Here is an 18,635-nt window from a genome sequence, read left to right as displayed (position 1 = left end):
CTGAGACAGCTCTCTATCATAAGCTCTTTCGCGCTGATTGTGGGGGGATAAGAGGATCAGAGAGAAGCAACTATTTAGAGCAGTGAATACAGTGCTGAGCCTGAGAGCAGGAACACCTGAATTCAAATACGACTTCATATTTACTAGCTATATAACTCTGGGTAAGTCACTTAACCTCAGCTTACTTCAGTATTCTCAACTGGGAATCATAATAGCACCTACCTCCCAAAATTGTTGTGAATATCAAATGAAATAGTATTAATATCAATATGTATGCATTTAGATACAGATATATATATACATAAGTATATACACACAGAGATAGAGCTACAAATATAGATATATATACACATACCTAAATAGATATAACTATAGTTAGTTACATATACACACACATACTTATATAAATAGATAGAACTATACATATATACATACATCTAGAGAAAAACATATATACACATATATACATATAGACAAGGATTTCAATAAATATACATATAAATAGAGATGGAATTATAAATAGATAGATGTACGCACACATAGATATAGACAGATATATACATACATACATACATACATATATAGGAAGATATGTGCACACATACATAATATGTAGATAGAAATAGATATTAACATCAATATATAAACATTTAGAGACATAGTTATAGCTATACATACACACATACATATAGCTATAGCTATAGCTAGATATACACATATATATAGATACATAAAGACACAGAAAGATTTATCTATATAAACATATAGATATAGCTACATACACACATGTACACACACATAGAGCTATAGAAATATAGATATATATACACACATACATATAGATATAGCTATAATCAGATATATATATATATATATACACATACATATATAGATAGATATCAAATTGGTATATATATACATATAGATATAAGGCTATAGATATATACATACATACATATATAGAGAGATATAGATATCAATAAATATATATAAATAGAAATGGAGCTATACATATATACATATAGATATGTAGATATATACATTCATACATAGAGATATATACATAGAGATACAGTTATAAATATATACATACATAGAGATATCTGTATCTATCTATCTATATAGTATAATCCCTATATTCTTCCATCTTAAAGAGAATATTCAACCCCCCCCACCCTCCTTCCTCCAGCAAGTCCCCAGGCCCACTCACACTTGAGTTCTGTGAGGGTCTCCCCCAGCTGTTTCAGCACCAAAGCCTTCTCCTCCAGCTCAGGGCCCGGGACCAGCCGATGGTTGTGGGATACGTCCTTCTGGATCTTCTCTACTGACTTCTCCAGGTCACTACAACCAAAGATGAAACCAGCACTCAGGACGCTCCACTCCCAGCCCAGTCCGCCCTTTCTCTATCTCCCTGGGCAACCCAGGGTCTAGTATAAGACACAAGGCAGAACATAAAGTTGGACAAAGCAGTTCAAAATCAAAAAGAAATAAGTAAAAGTCACATCATGGAGATTCAAGTTAGAGGGAATTGTAGTTATCCAATCCAGCTTGACATAAGACTTATGTATTATTATTATTATTATCATTATTATTTTGAGATAGCATGTATGTTGAAAAGAGTGCTGGATTTCATTTCAGAGGATATGGGTTTGAATCTCATCTCTGCTCTTTAACTACTTGTGTGATCTTAAGCAAGTCATTTCCACTCTTTTAGCCTCCATTTCCTCATGTATGATAAAAATCACGTCCTCCCCTAAGTCTTCTTCTGGCTAAATATCTCAAGCTCCTTATAGATCTGATATTTCTATGAAATACAGAAACATCTCAAATGAAATTAGGTATATAAAGAAATATAAAGAGCCTTGAAAGCTTGAAAGTACTTTATAAATTCTAATTATTAATAATAATTAGATGGTGGTAGTGGTAATAGTGATGATGATGATGAGATCATGAATAAATATAATGAAGTCTGCTTTGTAAACTTGAAGGTAGCATATAAATTCCAGCTATTACTCATTAGTGCTATTAATATATAATTATATGACATCAGTCAGTAAGCATTACAGAAATCTACAGAAATTAACAGTGGGAAAGCATAAAATTAAAAGTGGTTGGGAAAAGCTTCCTGCAAAATGTAGAATTTTGATTGGGACTTAAAGAAAGCTAGGAAGGTCAATGAGTAGAGCTGAGAAGGAAGAGTGTTCTGGATATAAGAGGCAATCATTACACAACCAATAATCATGTATTCATTCTAAGGTTTCTTGAGTGTCTATTATTATACTGTTGACTCAAAGTTAATCAGTTAACATGCCCAAAGCTCTTTCGTATGAACTGTTTTCAAATCATGTATCCCTATCTTGTTCTTTCTATAACTGAATTTTTTTAAAAAGTAAAGACCATTAAGCATCCTTGCTTTAACAGTGGTCCATCATTCTGACATGTGGCAATCATTTTCATTCTGATTCAGTCATCTGATATGTTAGCTCTCCTGTCTGGTCTGATATCATCTGAGAATAAGATAAGCATTCTCTAGCCACGTTGTTGACAAATCCTATAGGTTGAAAAGACAAGGATAGAGTCCCATGACATGACAGGAGAGACATCCTTCCAGGTTGACACTGAGCCAATAATCAAATCTTTGCATCTAATCCACTATGAGGCCACCTAACTGGATAATCACCCAGCCTGAAGCTCTCTCCTCCTCCTCCTCCACAAGGATATTGTGGGAAATTAGGTTTCTCTACCAGGTTGTAGGTTAGAACAAAACCAAATATGAGTCAGAATGGAAGAGGGCCTGAGGGAAATGATCTCTGGATAGAAACTGTCCAGTGAAGATATAAATTCTAAGTGGGATGATACCTTTCTCCCAAAGCAGTAGAACGTGGGATTCCTGGAGGTAGGCAAAGGGGATATAGTCTTGTGTTCGTATGCTGGGCACTTAGCATAATGCTTCACACAATTTGTTGTTGCTGTTGTTTACTTGCTTCAACAGTGTGCCATTTGGGGTTTTTTCAGAAAAGACACTGAAGTGGTTTGCCATTTCCTTCTCCAGCTCATTATACAGATGAGGAAACTAAGGCAGAGATCAAATTTGCATTCAGGTCCTCCTGAATTTCAAGAAGAAATAGGGAGGGACATCAAAGAAATACTCAAGTATTTTTTTAAAAAGTGGGCTTGAGTGCAGGATTCTTAGGAAGAAATCCTAGGAGAGCTGTCCTTTGTGTAAAGGAAGGAAGAAAGGCACTTGAGGAATAGACATTGAGTCCAAGTATTCCTCTGACACGGTTTGACAGCTTGCAATCTACACCCACCCACACCCTGTGATTTTGCTCCTAGTAACTAGTTTATGAGGGTGGTAGGTCTGGGATAATTATCTGCACTTAAGAGTTAGAGGAAGTGAAGTCCAGTCCTTTGAAAGAGTTACAGAATAAAGAAGGAGGAATCTAGGAACATCTCTCACTGAAGGGTAAGGAAACTGTGATTTGTCGTTCGTGGCATAAAAGGGATAGGAAAGGTATGCAGTGGAGTGGAGGTCATGATACAAAGATGATGTAATCTGGAGAAGAACATTCCATTGATCCCTAAGAATACCAGAGAGCACTCTTGCTCCTGGGAGCACTGAGAATGTCAGAGTTTTATAACTCCCCATGCTTGTTATTTTTACCCCTGCCTGTGTCCCAAGGATTGCTGGCAGCAGAAACCCTCAGGAAATTCCCAGAGGGCTATGCTTCCTTTAGGGACAAGAGGGTTGAGAAGAGGCTGGGTGGCTGCCAGAGAACACACAGGGAAAGAGAAACCCTGTTGGAAGGAATGAGAGAGAAGGGACAGCTGGAAGAAAGCTGGGGAGTACAACCCTGAGGCCATCAAAAGCAAATGGAGAGAATATCATGAGGAGTGGGGCAGAATCTGCTTGAGAAATGTTTTCTTTTTAATATGGCATGGGGAGATACTGAGTCTAGGCAATTCAATGAAAGAAAACTGAGGCATAATGATAAATGCAAATATGTTTGGAAGAATTGTACATGTTTAACCTTGCTGTCTAGGAAGGGGAAGGAAGAAAAATTTGAAATACAAGATTTTGCAGGCATGAATGTTGAAAACTCTCTTTGCATATATTTTGAAAAATAAAAAAATTATTATTAAAAAATGAAACTAAGGTATAGAGGCTAAGTGACTTAATTATAGTTAGTTAGGAACAGAACTGAAATTTTCTATCTAGAACCTCCTATTCCCTTCCTCCAAGAAAAGTTGGGAGTAAAGATATGTTGATTCCAGTGGAAGGTGGTTGTTAATTTTCACCTTCGTTAGAAATCTGCCAATGCTACAAATATGGACTTGATTTATCATTTTGTTGATTATGTAGGCTTATGGAAGTTTGGGGGAAATGTTGAAAATGCAAATTAGACTGAAAAGCAGGTCATGCGGACAGCAGGTTATTAAGCATTGACCAGAACCACTCATGGTTGAGAAGAAAGGAACAGGGGAGTACAAGGATGGTGTCTAGCACATAGAAAGTGCTTAATACATGTTTACTGATTGATTGCTAAAGTCAGACTTTAAAAGTAACTGATTTTTTTCATAAGCTTTGGATCAGAAATTCACCCATTTCTGTACACTAGTGGGTTTACAGGCTCTTTCCTTCTCCCCTTCCCCAACATAAACATACTTTGTTCCCTAGTTTAAAAAAAAAAACCCAAAGCTGAGAACTTCATCTCAGACTTAACAAAATGAAAAGAGATCCACCCTCCAATAAGAGAACAGGGAATCACGCTGCCCCTAGTGGCCATGTCCGACAAGGCGAGGGCAGCTGCCCAAGGTACCAGCTCCAGACTGGGGAGCACTCTCAGCTCCGGGAGAAGGGAAGAGGGTTAGCTGCAACCACCAGGCAGCCCTTCCCACTGGTCACCGGCCAGCAAGACCAGGCCGTGGGCCAAAAGCAGAGCTGAGGCAAGGCTCCCGTGCATGCAGGCTAGTTAGAAAATCCGCAGCCCCGCGTTTCTGCCAGTCTCCTGGAGGCAAGGAGGCCTCCTTCCTCACCCGTGTGACTTGACCAATGACAAGAGAAATTCTTGGATTCTCCGGAAAGTGAAATTATATGAGTGACATGTGGGAGGGGCCCTGAGGTTTGTTCCATCTCCCCACTCCAGACCTCCGTCCGGGCCGTCCCCCATACCTGGCTTAGCTTTCCTGGCTTACTCCAAGTTTCACTCAAATGCCATCTTCTTCCAGAGGCCTTTCCTCTTAGGTTATTCCCATGTTCACTAAGTACATCTCGTATGTTCAGGGTTATTTGCAAATATGTTGTCTCCCCCACCACACTGACACTGAAATGAGACCCCCTTGAGAGAGAGAAGAGACTTCATTTTTGCCCTTCTCAGTATCCCCAGCGTGGGGGTGCTGGGCACTCAGTGAATGCTCATTAAATGCTAGTTGACTGGATTAACCATGCTGCTACTTATTAACTGTGGGATTGTAGGCAAGTGCCATGAGGTCTCTGAGCCTCAGTTTTTCTCATCTGTCAAATGGGATGATGATCCTCAACTTATTACCTTGAAGGATCACCATGAACAATGTGACTTGGAGAAATACAAATTATTGTTGTCTTTTGGAAAAAGGCATCTTAAAAAGTATCCCTCATCATTCAGGGGCTTACAGGTTCGCAGTCAGAAGGGACCTCCAGAGCCATCTAGTCCAAGCGCCCATTTTATAATTGAGGGAACTAAGGTAAAAACAGGTAAAGGGATTTGACTAAGGTCACACAGGTAAGCAAGCATCAGAAGCAAGATCTGAACCCAGTCCTCAGCCAAACTCTTCACACCACACACTTGTTTCATATCCTTTGGCCTAGAGATTCCAATGGCAGGCAGATATCCCAAGGAGGTTAAAGACAGACAGAAAGGTCCCACGTACACCAGCATACTTATAGCATCCCTCCTTCTTCCTTTGGGTTGTGCTATAATGATAATAATAACCATAGCAAGCATTTATATAGCGCCTACTATTTGCCAGGCATTATACTAAGTAAGCACTTTACAAACATCTCATTTGATGTTCACAAGAACTTTGGGAGGTAATTGTGTTATTAACCCCATTCTACAGGGGAGGAGACTGAGGTAAACAGAGGCGAAGTGATTTGCCCATTTGCACATTAAAGGTCTGAGGCCACATTTGAACTCAGGTCCCCTCGATTCCTTGCCCAGTGGTCTAACCACTGAGTCTAGCTGCTTTGGTCATCTGCCTCCTGTGCCTATTCCAACTCCGGTTCTGGTCGGAAAGAACTAAGTCTTCTGGGCCAGAACAAGTAGGAGCCACAGCCAGCCTCCCTACTCCCAAGGAAGTCCCCCTCACTTGAGCTGCTGAGTGACCAGCTCCTCCTCGCTCAGATAGTGCAGCCTCTCCTCTTCCACCAGGGTGCGCTGCCGCTGCAGGGGGTCCTCCTGCTTCCGGACCGCTTCGGACACCCGAAGGCTCAGCTCCGCCTCTGTGCGCTTCAGCAAGGTTCGAACAGACTCCTGATTTTGCAGCTACAGGGAGACAGGAAGGATATGAGAAGGGGACAGAATGGGAAGGTGTAACCCCCACAGCTACACATTATCAGGGTCAGAGATGTAGTAAGGGGGACTCTGGGTCAGGTGTGGAAGTATTGGACTCTGAATCAGGTGTGGAAATGGGGGCTCTGAGTCAGGTGTGGAAGTGGGGGACTTTGAATCAGGTGTGGAAGTGGGGGACTCTGAGTCAGATGTGGAAGTGGGGGACTCTGAATCAGGTGTGGAAATGGGGGCTCTGGGTCAGGTGTGGAAATGGGGGCTCTGGGTCAGGTGTGGAAGTGGGGGACTCTGAATCAGGTGTGGAAATGGGGGCTCTGGGTCAGGTGTGGAAATGGGGGACTCTGAGTCAGGTGTGGAAGTGGGGGCTCTGAGTCAGGTGTGGAAGTGGGGGCTCTGGGTCATGTGTGGAAGTGGGGGACTCTGAGTCAGGTGTGGAAATGGGGGACTCTGGGTCAGGTGTGGAAATGGGGGACTCTGAGTCAGGTGTGGAAATGGGGGACTCTGGGTCAGGTGTGGAAGTGGGGGCTCTGGGTCAGGTGTGGAAGTGGGGGCTCTGAGTCAGGTGTGGAAATGGGGGCTCTGGGTCAGGTGTGGAAATGGGGGACTCTGAGTCAGGTGTGGAAGTGTTGGGCTCTGAGTCAGGTGTGGAAGTGGGGGACTCTGAGTCAGGTGTGGAAGTGGGGGACTCTGAGTCAGGTGTGGAAGTGAGGGACTCTGAGTCAGGTGTGGAAGTGGGGGCTCTGGGTCATGTGTGGAAGTGGGGGACTCTGAGTCAGGTGTGGAAATGGGGGCTCTGGGTCAGGTGTGGAAATGGGGGCTCTGGGTCAGGTGTGGAAATGGGGGACTCTGAGTCAGGTGTGGAAGTGAGGTACTCTGAGTCAGGTGTGGAAGTGGGGGCTCTGGGTCATGTGTGGAAGTGGGGGACTCTGAGTCAGGTGTGGAAATGGGGGCTCTGGGTCATGTGTGGAAGTGGGGGACTCTGGGTCAGATGTGGAAATGGGGGCTCTGGGTCAGGTGTGGAAGTGGGGGACTCTGGGTCAGATGTGGAAGTGGGGGACTCTGGGTCAGAGGGGGAGATGGTTAGGGAGGCAGAGAGTAGAACTCAGGTCAGGATTTGAGGAAGGTTCTGTGCCAGGGAGGAGGGTGGAGGGACTCTGAGCCAGAGATATAGAGAGAGGGACTTTGGCTATGTCAGGGAGATAGTGGACAAAAGATCCTAGGAATAGAAGAGGAGGGGCTCTTGGCCAATGGTGTGAGGGAGGACTATAAGCTATGGCTACAGAGAGGTGGGGACTCTGGGCCAGGTATCTGGAGACAGGTGGCTCTAGGTCAGGAAAATTGAGAGAGGAGGAGGAGGCTTGGGGTCAGGAATATAAGGAGGGCCTCTGGGCCATGGAGAGGGAAGGGGAGCTTTGGTTAGAGATAGAAGGGCTCAAGGATAAGACTATGGGATGTGGAGAGAGGGGGCTGAGTCAGGGATGTCCAGAGGAGAAGGGAGCCCCGTGTGAGACACAGAGTAATGTGTCTCAGGATTAGACACTGAAGGATCAAAATCAGGAAAGTGAAGGATGAAAGATGGAGCTTCAGAACCTGGAGGGTGGGCTAAAGGTAGGTTAAATGTCTGCAGGAACACAGAGGGCGGAGTGCCAGGAACTGAGAGCCAAGTGTTCCAGGCAGAAGACCACACTCCGCCTCAGGTCAGGGATTCCTAGGCCCTGACCCGGACCACCTCTTAGGTAGAAGGCTGTGAATCTTGTTCCACGGCCCAGATGGCAGTTTCCCCCTCCTCCTCCTGGCCTGTCTCTCTGCATTATCCTCACCTGAAAGGCAGTGGTTCCCTCCCCAGGAACTACGCACAGCAGTGCCCAGCTCCTGCCAGGTAGAACCATCTGCCAAGAGCAGCAGGCAGGAGCTATAACCAGAAACCCTGCCCTCGCTCTGCGGTGACAGAGACTGATGGGAAGAAAGGGAGATTTATCGCTTAATCAGGAAGGAAGGAGAGAATAAAGTGCGCTGAATGCAAGAAGGTGGGCGCAGGAACCCAGAATTTTCCGAGCTGGAATGCCAGGGTCTCCTTTCATATCCTTTGACTTTGTCCCAGGGACTCGCTTGGGCCTAAGTCCCACCTGCATTTTGCGCAGCTGCTGGAGTTGGTTGCGGAGGTCACTGGCATTATGCTGTAGGTCATGGAGGTGCAGCTGCATGTGTAGACGGGTGACGGCCGTCGGGGGGCCCGCCGGAGTGCTGCTGGCTGAAGGGGGTGGAGGCGCTGGAACTGGAGGGGCCGAACTGCTCCGCCCACCCAGTCCACAAGCTGCAGGATGACAGGTTGGCACAAGAGAGAGTCTAGGAAAAACACTCCAGGAGGGCAACGTCCACCCTCGCCTCCTGCCCTTGCTCTTAACTGTCTTCACCCGAAGTTAAAACTACACAAGTCAAGCCCCCTGCTAGATACTAAGCTTCTTGAGGGCAGATTGATGATATATTTGGAGCTCCAAAGCCAAGCATAGAAAAGGTTCTTAATATTTGTATTGATTATCAATAAAATTTTATTTATTATATTTATTTTCTATACAATTTAATTATATAATCACTTATTATATAAATATAACTATTTTTATTATTAATGAGAAATATTAGTTGGTTATTAACAATAAATATTGGTCATTGTTGGTTATTAATAATAAATATTAAATTATTGATATTGTTTACTAGTAATATTGTTATTCTGTGCTAAATGCTTTATAATTTTTATATTATTCAATTCTTACAGCAACCCTGCAGGATAAGTATTGTTATTATCCCCATTTTACAAATGAGGAAAAAATTAAGGTTAAAAGAGGCAAAGTTACTTGTCCAGGATCACACAGGCTTGGAAGAACATGATACTTCAGTTCTTCCTGAAGACTCAGGACTCCTGACTACAGATCTGGCACTCTACCCACTGAGTCACCTCTCTGACTATTATTAATACATGTTTATTAAAAACAGGGAACCTAGATAGTGAAGTGGAAGGAGCTCTAGGTCTGGAGTTAGGAAAGCTCATCTTCCTGAGTTCAAATACAGCTTCCTAGCGATGTGACCCTGAGCAAATCACTTAATCCTGTTTGCCTCAGTTTCCTTATCTGTAAAATGAGATGAAGAAGGAAATGGCAAACTGCTCTAGTATCTTTGCGAAGAAAATCACAAAAGGGGTCGTGAAGAGTCAGACATGACTGAACAACATTTAAAATGTACTAAGATCAAGAAAGGACTCAAGAGCAAAGAAGCTTTTTTCAGGAAGTTAGAACTAGAAAGGGGACTCCAATATCATGAGTAAGATTGCTTTTTTGTTGTTGTTATTGTTTTAACAAAGGAGGAAACTGAGAACCAGAAAGGTGAAAATGTCCAAACCTACATAATGAAGTGGCCAAGCTGAGACCAGCCCCAGTCTCCTGGCCCCACTCCCAGTGCTTTTTCCATGGCCTCTCCTCATCCTGTAGTTCTTAATATTCTGTTCAAGCACATCATCCTTTTATTGCAAATAGTTTGGCATGTACAATTTTATTTGAAGCGATTTCCTAAGGCTGCCTGCCTTTGTTCAGATTTTAGAATATATAACAAAAAATACTTTGAAGAACCACCATGAAATGAGAGTGGGGTTGGGTATCATTACATCAATGGATTCTGAAGCACAGACACCAAACAGTTTTTGTGTCACAGACCCCAGACTGGGGGAGCTTATGAATTTCCTTTCAGAATCATGTTTTTTAAAGGCATAAAACTAAAAAAAATAAAATAAAATAAAACAGAGGAATCCAACTCTATCGAAACAAATATCCTTAGACCCCCTAAAATTGAGTCACTGACCTTTGGGGGGGTCCATGGGCACAAAATAGAAACCCCTACTCTAAAACCTCTTCCAGATCTTAAATTTTGTAATTCTGTGGCCATCCTCCACCCATACTATCAGTCTGTAGAGCTGGAACAACCAGTGGGAGAAGTCTGAAGCCCCTCTAAGGAGAAGGGTCCTTGGAAGAGCAGGCTTCCCACAGGGGCACCCTGGGTATCTGATAAGGTTACATGCCCAGTACAAGAAACCCCCTTGGCAGGGATGGTTACTGTTGGCCAGAAGAAAAGGGGCACACTCACGTGCTGAGGGCGTTGCTGCCCCATTGGAACCTTCAATCTTCTCACTAGGAAAGAGGAGATGAGCAGAATCAGCCATAACTGGGAGGCTCCCTTTCACAGAACCCAAGAATGTCAGAGCTGGGAGGGATCCTACAGGTTGTCTAATCCAGACTCAGCCCTCTCCCCGCCATGTCTTTTCTTTTTTTTTTTTTTTTTTAACGGAAGAGGAAATTGAGAGAAAATGACTTTCCTTGCCATTTGTTTAAATATTTTTTACTTTGGACTAATATATCCTCTAGAGGATTGACAACAAGAAACTCATTACTGGGGGAAGAGAGCAAGAAGATGGGAGGGGGTTATGGTATTGAGCAGCTTGCTGATAATCACCCACGGTGTTTGAGGGCTAAGGCAATGGGGGAGGCTCAGAGGTATCCTGATCACCTGGATAACAAATGCTCCCTCCTCAAATTGTAACGTACATACTTGCCTGTTTTTGTGCTGTATCCCCCTAAAAGAATGGAAACTCCTTGAGGACAGGGAGTGTTTAGCATTTGGTCTCCACGTGTCTAGCTTGGTGTAGGTTAATCAATGTTTTTTGACTTATACCAAATGTCCCAAGAGCGAGCTGGGGGAAAGGGTCTAGGGTAGTGACTGGTGGGCGGACCCAAGAGTCCTGCCCTGGGCTGAGGGTGGGTACCTTACCTGGGGGTTTCGGCCTCTGAGCCTCGGAGAAGGGCACTCTGCACCAGGCCTGTCAGACTTGCAATCTGCTTCTCCATGGCTTCCATTCGCTCCCTAGAGTGTGGAAAGAAGGGGCTCAGTGAAGATCTCGCCCCAGCCAGGGTTCTGAGACTGAAGTTCCCCCCCTCGTAAAAACACAGCTCAGATGCCCTCCTTCTCTACCACTGGGGTGGGTCTCTATCACACAAACTCCCCTCTCTCTATTCATGGGCCTGAATAATGTTTTTCTTAAATGACAAGCTAAAAACCATTCATTTTGACCAGCTGGTTTTTCCCTTTCATCAAATCCCATGCCCAGGCCCACAATAGGGTTGGGAAGGGGGGAGATGGTACAAAGAAGGAGAAGGGAAGATCTGGGGCTATAGTTGTCCCCTTGTCTCTGTGCTGAGGCCCCCCTTTGGAGAGAGGCCGATCAGGGATGGAGGAGACAAAAGGCTCTAGACCAAATGGGGCCTTTCTTCCTCATTTCTTTTTGTCTGTTCTTTCAGACTGCAACCCCGGCGACCCTTAGTACTTCTCTCTGGGTCCCAGGGCCCCTTTCCAAAGGACCCTCAGGGGCCTACTCAGCATAGGGAACACCCGACCTCCTGTCCCTTGCACAAACTCATACACTAACATATACTCATTGCACACACACACTCAAATGCAAAACTCCCCCCCCAAATACCCACTCAGCCCAGGAGAGGCTCTGGCCAGTTGCCACACCCCAGTCCCAGCCCCCCTTACCTGGTCTCCGTGTCCTTGGCTGGCACCGGAGGCCCAAAGCCTGCCAGTGGGCGCTCCCCAGGCCCTGGGAAAAGCTCTGATGGGGGCACCCCGGAAGATGAAGTACCCCCCCCACCCCGTGGCTTGCCCCCGGGGCTCTCAGCAAAAACCGAGGATGAGGATCCAGAGTCCTTGCGGAAAGACTGCCTGACGGGAGAGGAGCGGCTAGGAGGCCCAGAATAAGGGCTGTGGGGAGGTGGGGGGCCACCCGGGGGTGCTGCCACGTCCACCAGTTTCTGGGGAGAAGCGGGGGGCAGGCGGAAGCCAAAGCCGTCCCCATAGAGTGGCCCGCCGCTGCCAGTGGCCGCTTTGTACAGGGAATCCTCCAGGTCAGACTGCAGGGCGGTGGCAGAATAGGTGCTGAGGGACCGCACTGAGCCCCGTTTGTAGAGTCCCCCGCCGGGGTAAGCGAAGGGGTCCCCTCCGGCCGAGGCCAGGCTCAGTCGCCCCTCGTGGAGCAGCCCGTAGGGGTCTGCATAGAGGCCCTCCCCTTTCACTAGCATCACCCCGCCACCCTTGCCCGCCAGGTCTTCATCGGGCTTCACGTCCCGCCGCTCCAAAATGGCGCTGGGGCTGGGGGAGACGCCGGGGGCAGGGGGCACCCCCCCCAGCCTTTCTGAGTGGTGGACGGGGCTGCCAGCATAGGATGGGGGGCGGCCCCCGCTGCCCCCTGCGTAGGAGAGCCTGGACCGGGAAGGAGAGGCAGAGGGCAGGCCTGGAGGTGGGGAGCCCGAGGACAGATGGGGGGCCGGGGAGAGGTTGTTCAGGCGGCGGGTAGGAGACGACTCCCGGGAGGCGTAGACCATCTCTCTCTGTGGAAGACAGAACATCCAATCCCATACCCCACCTCAAATCCAATCCTGCGCTAAGCCCTCCTCTCACCCCTGAGCCCATTCCTTAAGATGCAGCTTGAAAATTCCACATCTCTCCCAGGTCTGCTCTGTGGAGCTCAGGGGCAGGGCTAGAGCACTGATCAAGAAGGTCTGAGTCCAAACATGACTTCAGAGATTAAGTGAGTGGCGTGGAGAGAGTTATTTAACTTGTTTGCCTTGGTTTCTGCTCCCAGAAAATGGGAATTAATAATATCATCTCCCTCTCCCAGGACGAGGGTGAGAATCAATTGTAAAGTGCTTAGCACCTAGTAGGCACTTACATAAATGCTTCTTTTATTGTTGTTATGATTATGTTTGTAAAGCATTGAGACAAGCTCTGAGAATAGGAAGGCAGCGCTGAAACAGCCCCGACTCAAGAAGCTTACCTTCTAAGGGAAGGACTAACATGAGAAAAATAAATAAATACATACGAAGTAATCTCTGGAGGGCGAGGGCCCCCAAGAGCATCAGGAAAGGAGGTGACACTTAGAATCTGTGTTGTTTTCTCTAGGCCCACCCCCAAGAGATGGGAGTCTATTAAACAGGGGACATAAGGCAAAGAGTGGAAGATAGAATGTTGGTTCAGGGACAGGGAACAAGCCCTGGGGATGGAAGGCAGAATTCAGGGAGTCCTGAAAACAAGGCAGGAGGGTGGAACCAGGTAAGGCTAGGCTGAGGAATTTCATCTTTCATCCTAGCAGCACCAGGGAGCCCCTGAAGCTTTGGGGGAGCCACATCGTCTCCAGGGATTTTCCTTTTGCAATATTATTTTGGAAGTGATGTGGAAGATGGGGAAGGGTTAGAAGCAGCCACACCTATCAGGAGAGCACTGCAGTAGTTTAAGTAAGAGGTGATAAGGAACTGAATTAGGGTGATGATCATGTGAGTGGAGATAGGGGAATAAATAAGATATATAAAAGCCTTGGCAACTGCTGTATGTAAGCAAACAAGAAAGAATTGAGAATAACGCTTAGGTTGCAATGCTGGGTAACTAAAAGGACTGTGGTACCCTCAAAAGAAACAAAGAATTCTTGAGTGGCAGGTGGGGGTGGGGGGGGAGGAAAATGAGTTAAGCCTTAGTTTCAGATATACTGAGTTTGAGATGCCAACTGGACTTCCAGGTGGAGCTGTCCAACAGGCAGCTGGGAAGGGAGGTTAGCAGAGAGACTGGATCTAGATAAATAGATTTGGGGATTCGTCTTTGTAGAGATAATAATTGGACCCATGGGACCCAAGAGAGGGCTTAAAGAAAGAAGAGAGAAGGCTACAGATGGAGCCTTGAGCTATACCCACACTTAGTGGGCAGGAGGATGGATTAAGATCTAGCAGAGAAACAGCAGTCAGGAAGACAACTCGGGGGGAACAAAGTCAAAGAAAATAGAGGTTACTGAAGACAAGGCAGTTAACAGTGCTGAAATTACTATTTCGCAGAGGAAGCCTGAAAAAATGCCATCAGATTTAGAATAATTTGCTCTGACTTTGGAGAGATCCTTCCTGCTGTCTGCCCTCAATCTCTCCTACTGCAATTTTGGCTTATTTACTTAATCCCATTCCCATAAAGGATTCTTCTGCTCACTGTTGGTAGAAAGGTAGATGAAAAAACAATAGGGTATCCTCAGAAAGGACCCCAGAAGGGTCAGGAAGAGTAGAAGCGTAGGACTGAGGGCCAGTATGGTAATAACAAATGTTGGGTCCACTTTCTCCCACAGCTTCATGAAATTAGCACTATCTTCTATCATCCAAGACTTATGTCTCATCTCCCAGGTTTCTGCCATATAATTTTTTCCAAATTAGGTCTCAGAGGCAGCTAGCTAAGTGATGCAGTGAACTGAGCACTAAACTTGAAAATCCAAGTTCAAATCCAGCATCAGAAACCTATTAGCTAGATTATCGTAGAAAAATCATTTTTCTTTTGAATATCTTAATTTCTTCAAATGCAAAATGGGGATAATAGTGCCTCCCTCTCAGGATTATTGTGAGGATCGGGTGAGATAATATTTGTAAAATGCTTAGCACAGTGTCTGGCACATAGTAAGTACTTCATAACTGCTTGTCTTTTCCTTTCTTCCAATGATATTCTCCCCAGGTGCCTCATGAGTCCCTTTAAATGTCACTTCACTGACCTTCCACCAGCTTTAGTGCCCTGGGTCCTTACCCGAAGATCCCCATTAGTGAGGTGGGAGCCAGGAAAGGCAGAATAGAGTGGTTCCTTCCTGTAAATCTTGATAATACTTCGATCTTGGATGTCCCTGGGGAAAAATGAAGGTGTCACTGACCCTCAATCCAAATACAGATACAGACTGAGTTGCTCCTCACCGAACTTTGAGAGAAATTACTATTTCTCTTGTATTAATAACCAAGTATTGAATTAGAGCCAAGTTTTTTCCCCTTTTCTACTTGCTCATTCAGAAATCAGCCTCTGGAGGTTATTCAAGCAGCCTTTGAAGTATAGGGCTCATATAGAGATGGAAAACTCAGATCTTTTCAAAAGGCTAAGAAATTTTAGTTTAGATGAATTGATGGATTCCAGTCCAGTCAGTTTGACTCAGATAGGTCTGGGGAAATGTAGATTCTCTCTTTTTTCTAGATTACCCTAACCAAGTAATTTGGGTATAGATAAATCTCTTTGACCTAAATCAAGTGATCAGAATCATGTCCCCCTAGCCTCTCATTAGAATAAACCCATCTCTCATTATAATATCTGTTCTTTTATTAATAACCAATCAGAGTTGATTTTCACTCTCAAGTGTATCCCTTTTTCCAAAAGTTTTATAAGTATTAAAGTTTTCATATGTTAGGTTTCTTTGATGTTCAGAGAACAAATGAATGATCTATCTGTGTTAATCTATTTGCTAGCAATGGTTGGTAAAGTTGGTTATAATTTACCCAGATCTCTCAAAAATCTTTACTGGCTACAACTTCCCCAAACTTTATTCTTCATTCAATGAATGAAAACACTATATATATATGAGTGGGTAGCCATCATCATCATCATCTCATTACAGAGATTGGTAGTATATGGAATGAAGGGGGCTGGATAAGGACCTAGGAGTCCAGACACTCCGACCCAAGAATCAGAAGAGAATGTGTGCAAGTATAACATCTACACAACAATTAATCCAGAGGTTGATATGCTAGGCGCTACAAATAAAAAGAATGAAATACTCCCTACCAACAAGGCCCTTACATTCTAGAGGAGAACTTGCCTTCATATCATCTCCCTCTCCTACAGAGGGAAAGAGCTGGAGGAATTTCTTCACCTTTTTACCTTTAAGTGAAAGAGGAAAACAAACCAGTCCCTGGAGTTTAAATGTCTCTCCCAAGCCTGGTCCCCTTACCGGACATCTTCAAGCTCATAGAAGATGTTTCGAGCCTCATCCTTGATGAGAATGGCTGTATTGGGTGACTTGAGCATGCCCATGGTGAGCTTCTGTGGGAACATGTGGGCAATGAGGGCATGGAGAGTGTCCAGGCTGCTGACCTCGTGGGTGATGTGCACCCGGCGAGTCTCTTCCCCAAACTGCAGGAATAGCACCCCTTGGAGGGCCAAAATACAGGGAGTCAGTCACAGCCCCTGGTCCTGGACCCACCTCCCCACCCAGCCTGCTGGGAAAAGAGCGAGGGGAGTCATGAAAGGAAAACTTTCCAGGAAGCAAAGGGGAAAGAAAGGTGGGGGGAAGATGCAATGCAGTTAAGTTTAGCCTCTGTCTGTATGCACTATACAGGGCTGTGTGCTCTTTTAAGGCATTTCAACACTAGCTCCTGGGGAGCAGTTGTGAGAGAAATCTGAATGGGCAATATGGAGGCCACATACAACCACTGCTCTAATACCACCACTGGTGACCTTGTTTCCACCCCCCCCCCCCCATTCATCTTCCCCGGGTCCCAAGAGAACAAGACTATAGCAGAGAGAAAGGGATGGATAGAAAGGAGTTGGGTTTGAGGAATTCGGGAAAGAGAAGCTGGGGGAGGAAAGAGAAAATAAAAGAGAAAGGGGAAAGAAGGGCTGAGGGCAAGGAGGGAGGGGCTAGGGTCAGAGGAAGCACTGAGTGGGAAAAAATGTTGGAATTTGCAGTGCTGGAATACGTCTTCAGACAATCTCACTGAGGTTGGATTTACAAAATTCCATTTACCTCTAACACTCTCTGACTCTGGAAAAGGGTTGAGGGTAGGGTGAGCAGAGACATAATAGGGCAGAGGCAGGGGAGGAAAGAACTGGGAGAAGTACCTGGGGAACGGAGTTTGGTCTGGCTAGTAGATCGAGAGAGGGGCAGGCTCTGGCGGAATCGATTCATCCTGCTGAAGCCGAGGGGCAGCTCAGCCTCCGACATGGTCTCCAATGACTCGGCAGAGGCAAAGGACAATTTAGCTGCCTGGTCAGCCAGCCCTGGCTGGGCACCCTGTGAGTGTCGAGAGCTTCGAGTCTAAGGGGACGGAGAGGAGAGAGTGGAACACGAAATAATAGCCTTGGTCAGCGCCTCCCAACTCATTCTGTTCTTCCTCCCTGATTCTAAAGACATAGTTCTAACTCTATGATCTAGAACTCAAAGGGACCCTCCGAAATCATCTGATCCAAATCTTTCATTTTACAGAAGAGGAAACTGAGACTCTGAGAAGTTAAGTAATTTACCCATGATCACACAGCAATCTTCAAATGTGGGATTTGAACCTAGGACCTGGTTTCAGACTTAGCTTTCTTTCTACTGTAATGTTTTCTTTCCACTGCTCAAATGCCTCCACTCCATTTATACTCAGTCTCACTCATCTATCCCCAACAACAAAAGATGGCCTTTTCAATCAGCACCACAGATCCCAGATATACTGTGTGACCTTGAGAAAATGACGTAAGCTCTCTGAGCCCCATTTGAGTTGAGGGTGGAAAGCATGGGCTTCAGAAAGAACATATCCTCTGAGACCCTTGGAGGCAGTAGAGAAATCACTGAAACCCGAACAAGTGGCCACCCTGCTATTTTAAACTCAAAACAAACACCAACAATGGATCTATTAGGAGGGGAAATTAACCGTCCTGTAAATTGGAGCATTAGCTCCAGACGTTAATTAAGCCACCATGAAGATCACTTCTCCTCGTTAGAGCTGGGAAGAGGGTTTGGGGTTTGGGGTACATTCTGCACTTGTGATGTCACAGGGATGAACGGGGGAGGGAGAGAAGAAGGCTGGTTCCAGGTCAAAATTGCACCTAGAACACAAACCCTCTTCTTTCTCTCTTCCTCTTTTTCCATCTGTCAGTTTAAGAGCCACCCAGTCCCCAGTTTCAGGACTTGTTTAAATGGGAATCAGTGGAAGTCACCTTCCTACCCCATGCATATTCATATTCTTGTGCTGCACGAGCCAGCTCTTGCCACCATAAGCCATGCACATGCTTGCTGGATGTTAGGAGGGGAGTCCTCCGGCTGCTGCCAGGACTGCCCTTCCTCCCCACTTCTCACTCGCTGGCTCTGTCTCTCAGTCTCTCCACCTCTCTTTCTCTCCCCTTCCTACCTATCTCTGTCTCTGCCTGTCTGTCTCTGCCTCTCTTTCTGTTTTTCTTTACCCCTATCTTTGTATTATCTTGCAAAGTTTAACAGTCTCTGCATCCCTA

The 18,635-nt window shown here is 45.5% G+C and overlaps 1 protein-coding gene across 3 annotated transcripts in view; it reads right to left on the bottom strand.

Moving 5' to 3' along the window:
- The window catches only part of SRCIN1 (SRC kinase signaling inhibitor 1), a 115,896-nt gene that overhangs the window by 20,472 nt on the left and 76,789 nt on the right, over nt 1–18,635 (bottom strand). For all 3 annotated transcript variants that reach the window (XM_051994666.1, XM_051994668.1, XM_051994667.1), the window contains 9 exons: nt 17,265–17,460; nt 16,375–16,573; nt 15,192–15,285; nt 12,126–12,976; nt 11,361–11,453; nt 10,680–10,723; nt 8,675–8,862; nt 6,349–6,524; nt 1,211–1,341 (listed from right to left, as the gene is read on the bottom strand). In XM_051994666.1, coding sequence (XP_051850626.1) covers nt 1,211–1,341; nt 6,349–6,524; nt 8,675–8,862; nt 10,680–10,723; nt 11,361–11,453; nt 12,126–12,976; nt 15,192–15,285; nt 16,375–16,573; nt 17,265–17,460 — 1,972 coding nt within the window. The remainder of the gene's footprint in view (nt 1–1,210; nt 1,342–6,348; nt 6,525–8,674; nt 8,863–10,679; nt 10,724–11,360; nt 11,454–12,125; nt 12,977–15,191; nt 15,286–16,374; nt 16,574–17,264; nt 17,461–18,635) is intronic.

This window comes from Antechinus flavipes, chromosome 4, assembly GCF_016432865.1.
Source record: "Antechinus flavipes isolate AdamAnt ecotype Samford, QLD, Australia chromosome 4, AdamAnt_v2, whole genome shotgun sequence".
NCBI lineage: Eukaryota > Metazoa > Chordata > Mammalia > Dasyuromorphia > Dasyuridae > Antechinus > Antechinus flavipes.
The sequence above is the reverse complement of the archived record's forward strand: the minus strand, read 5'-3'. Positions and strand labels throughout refer to the sequence as shown.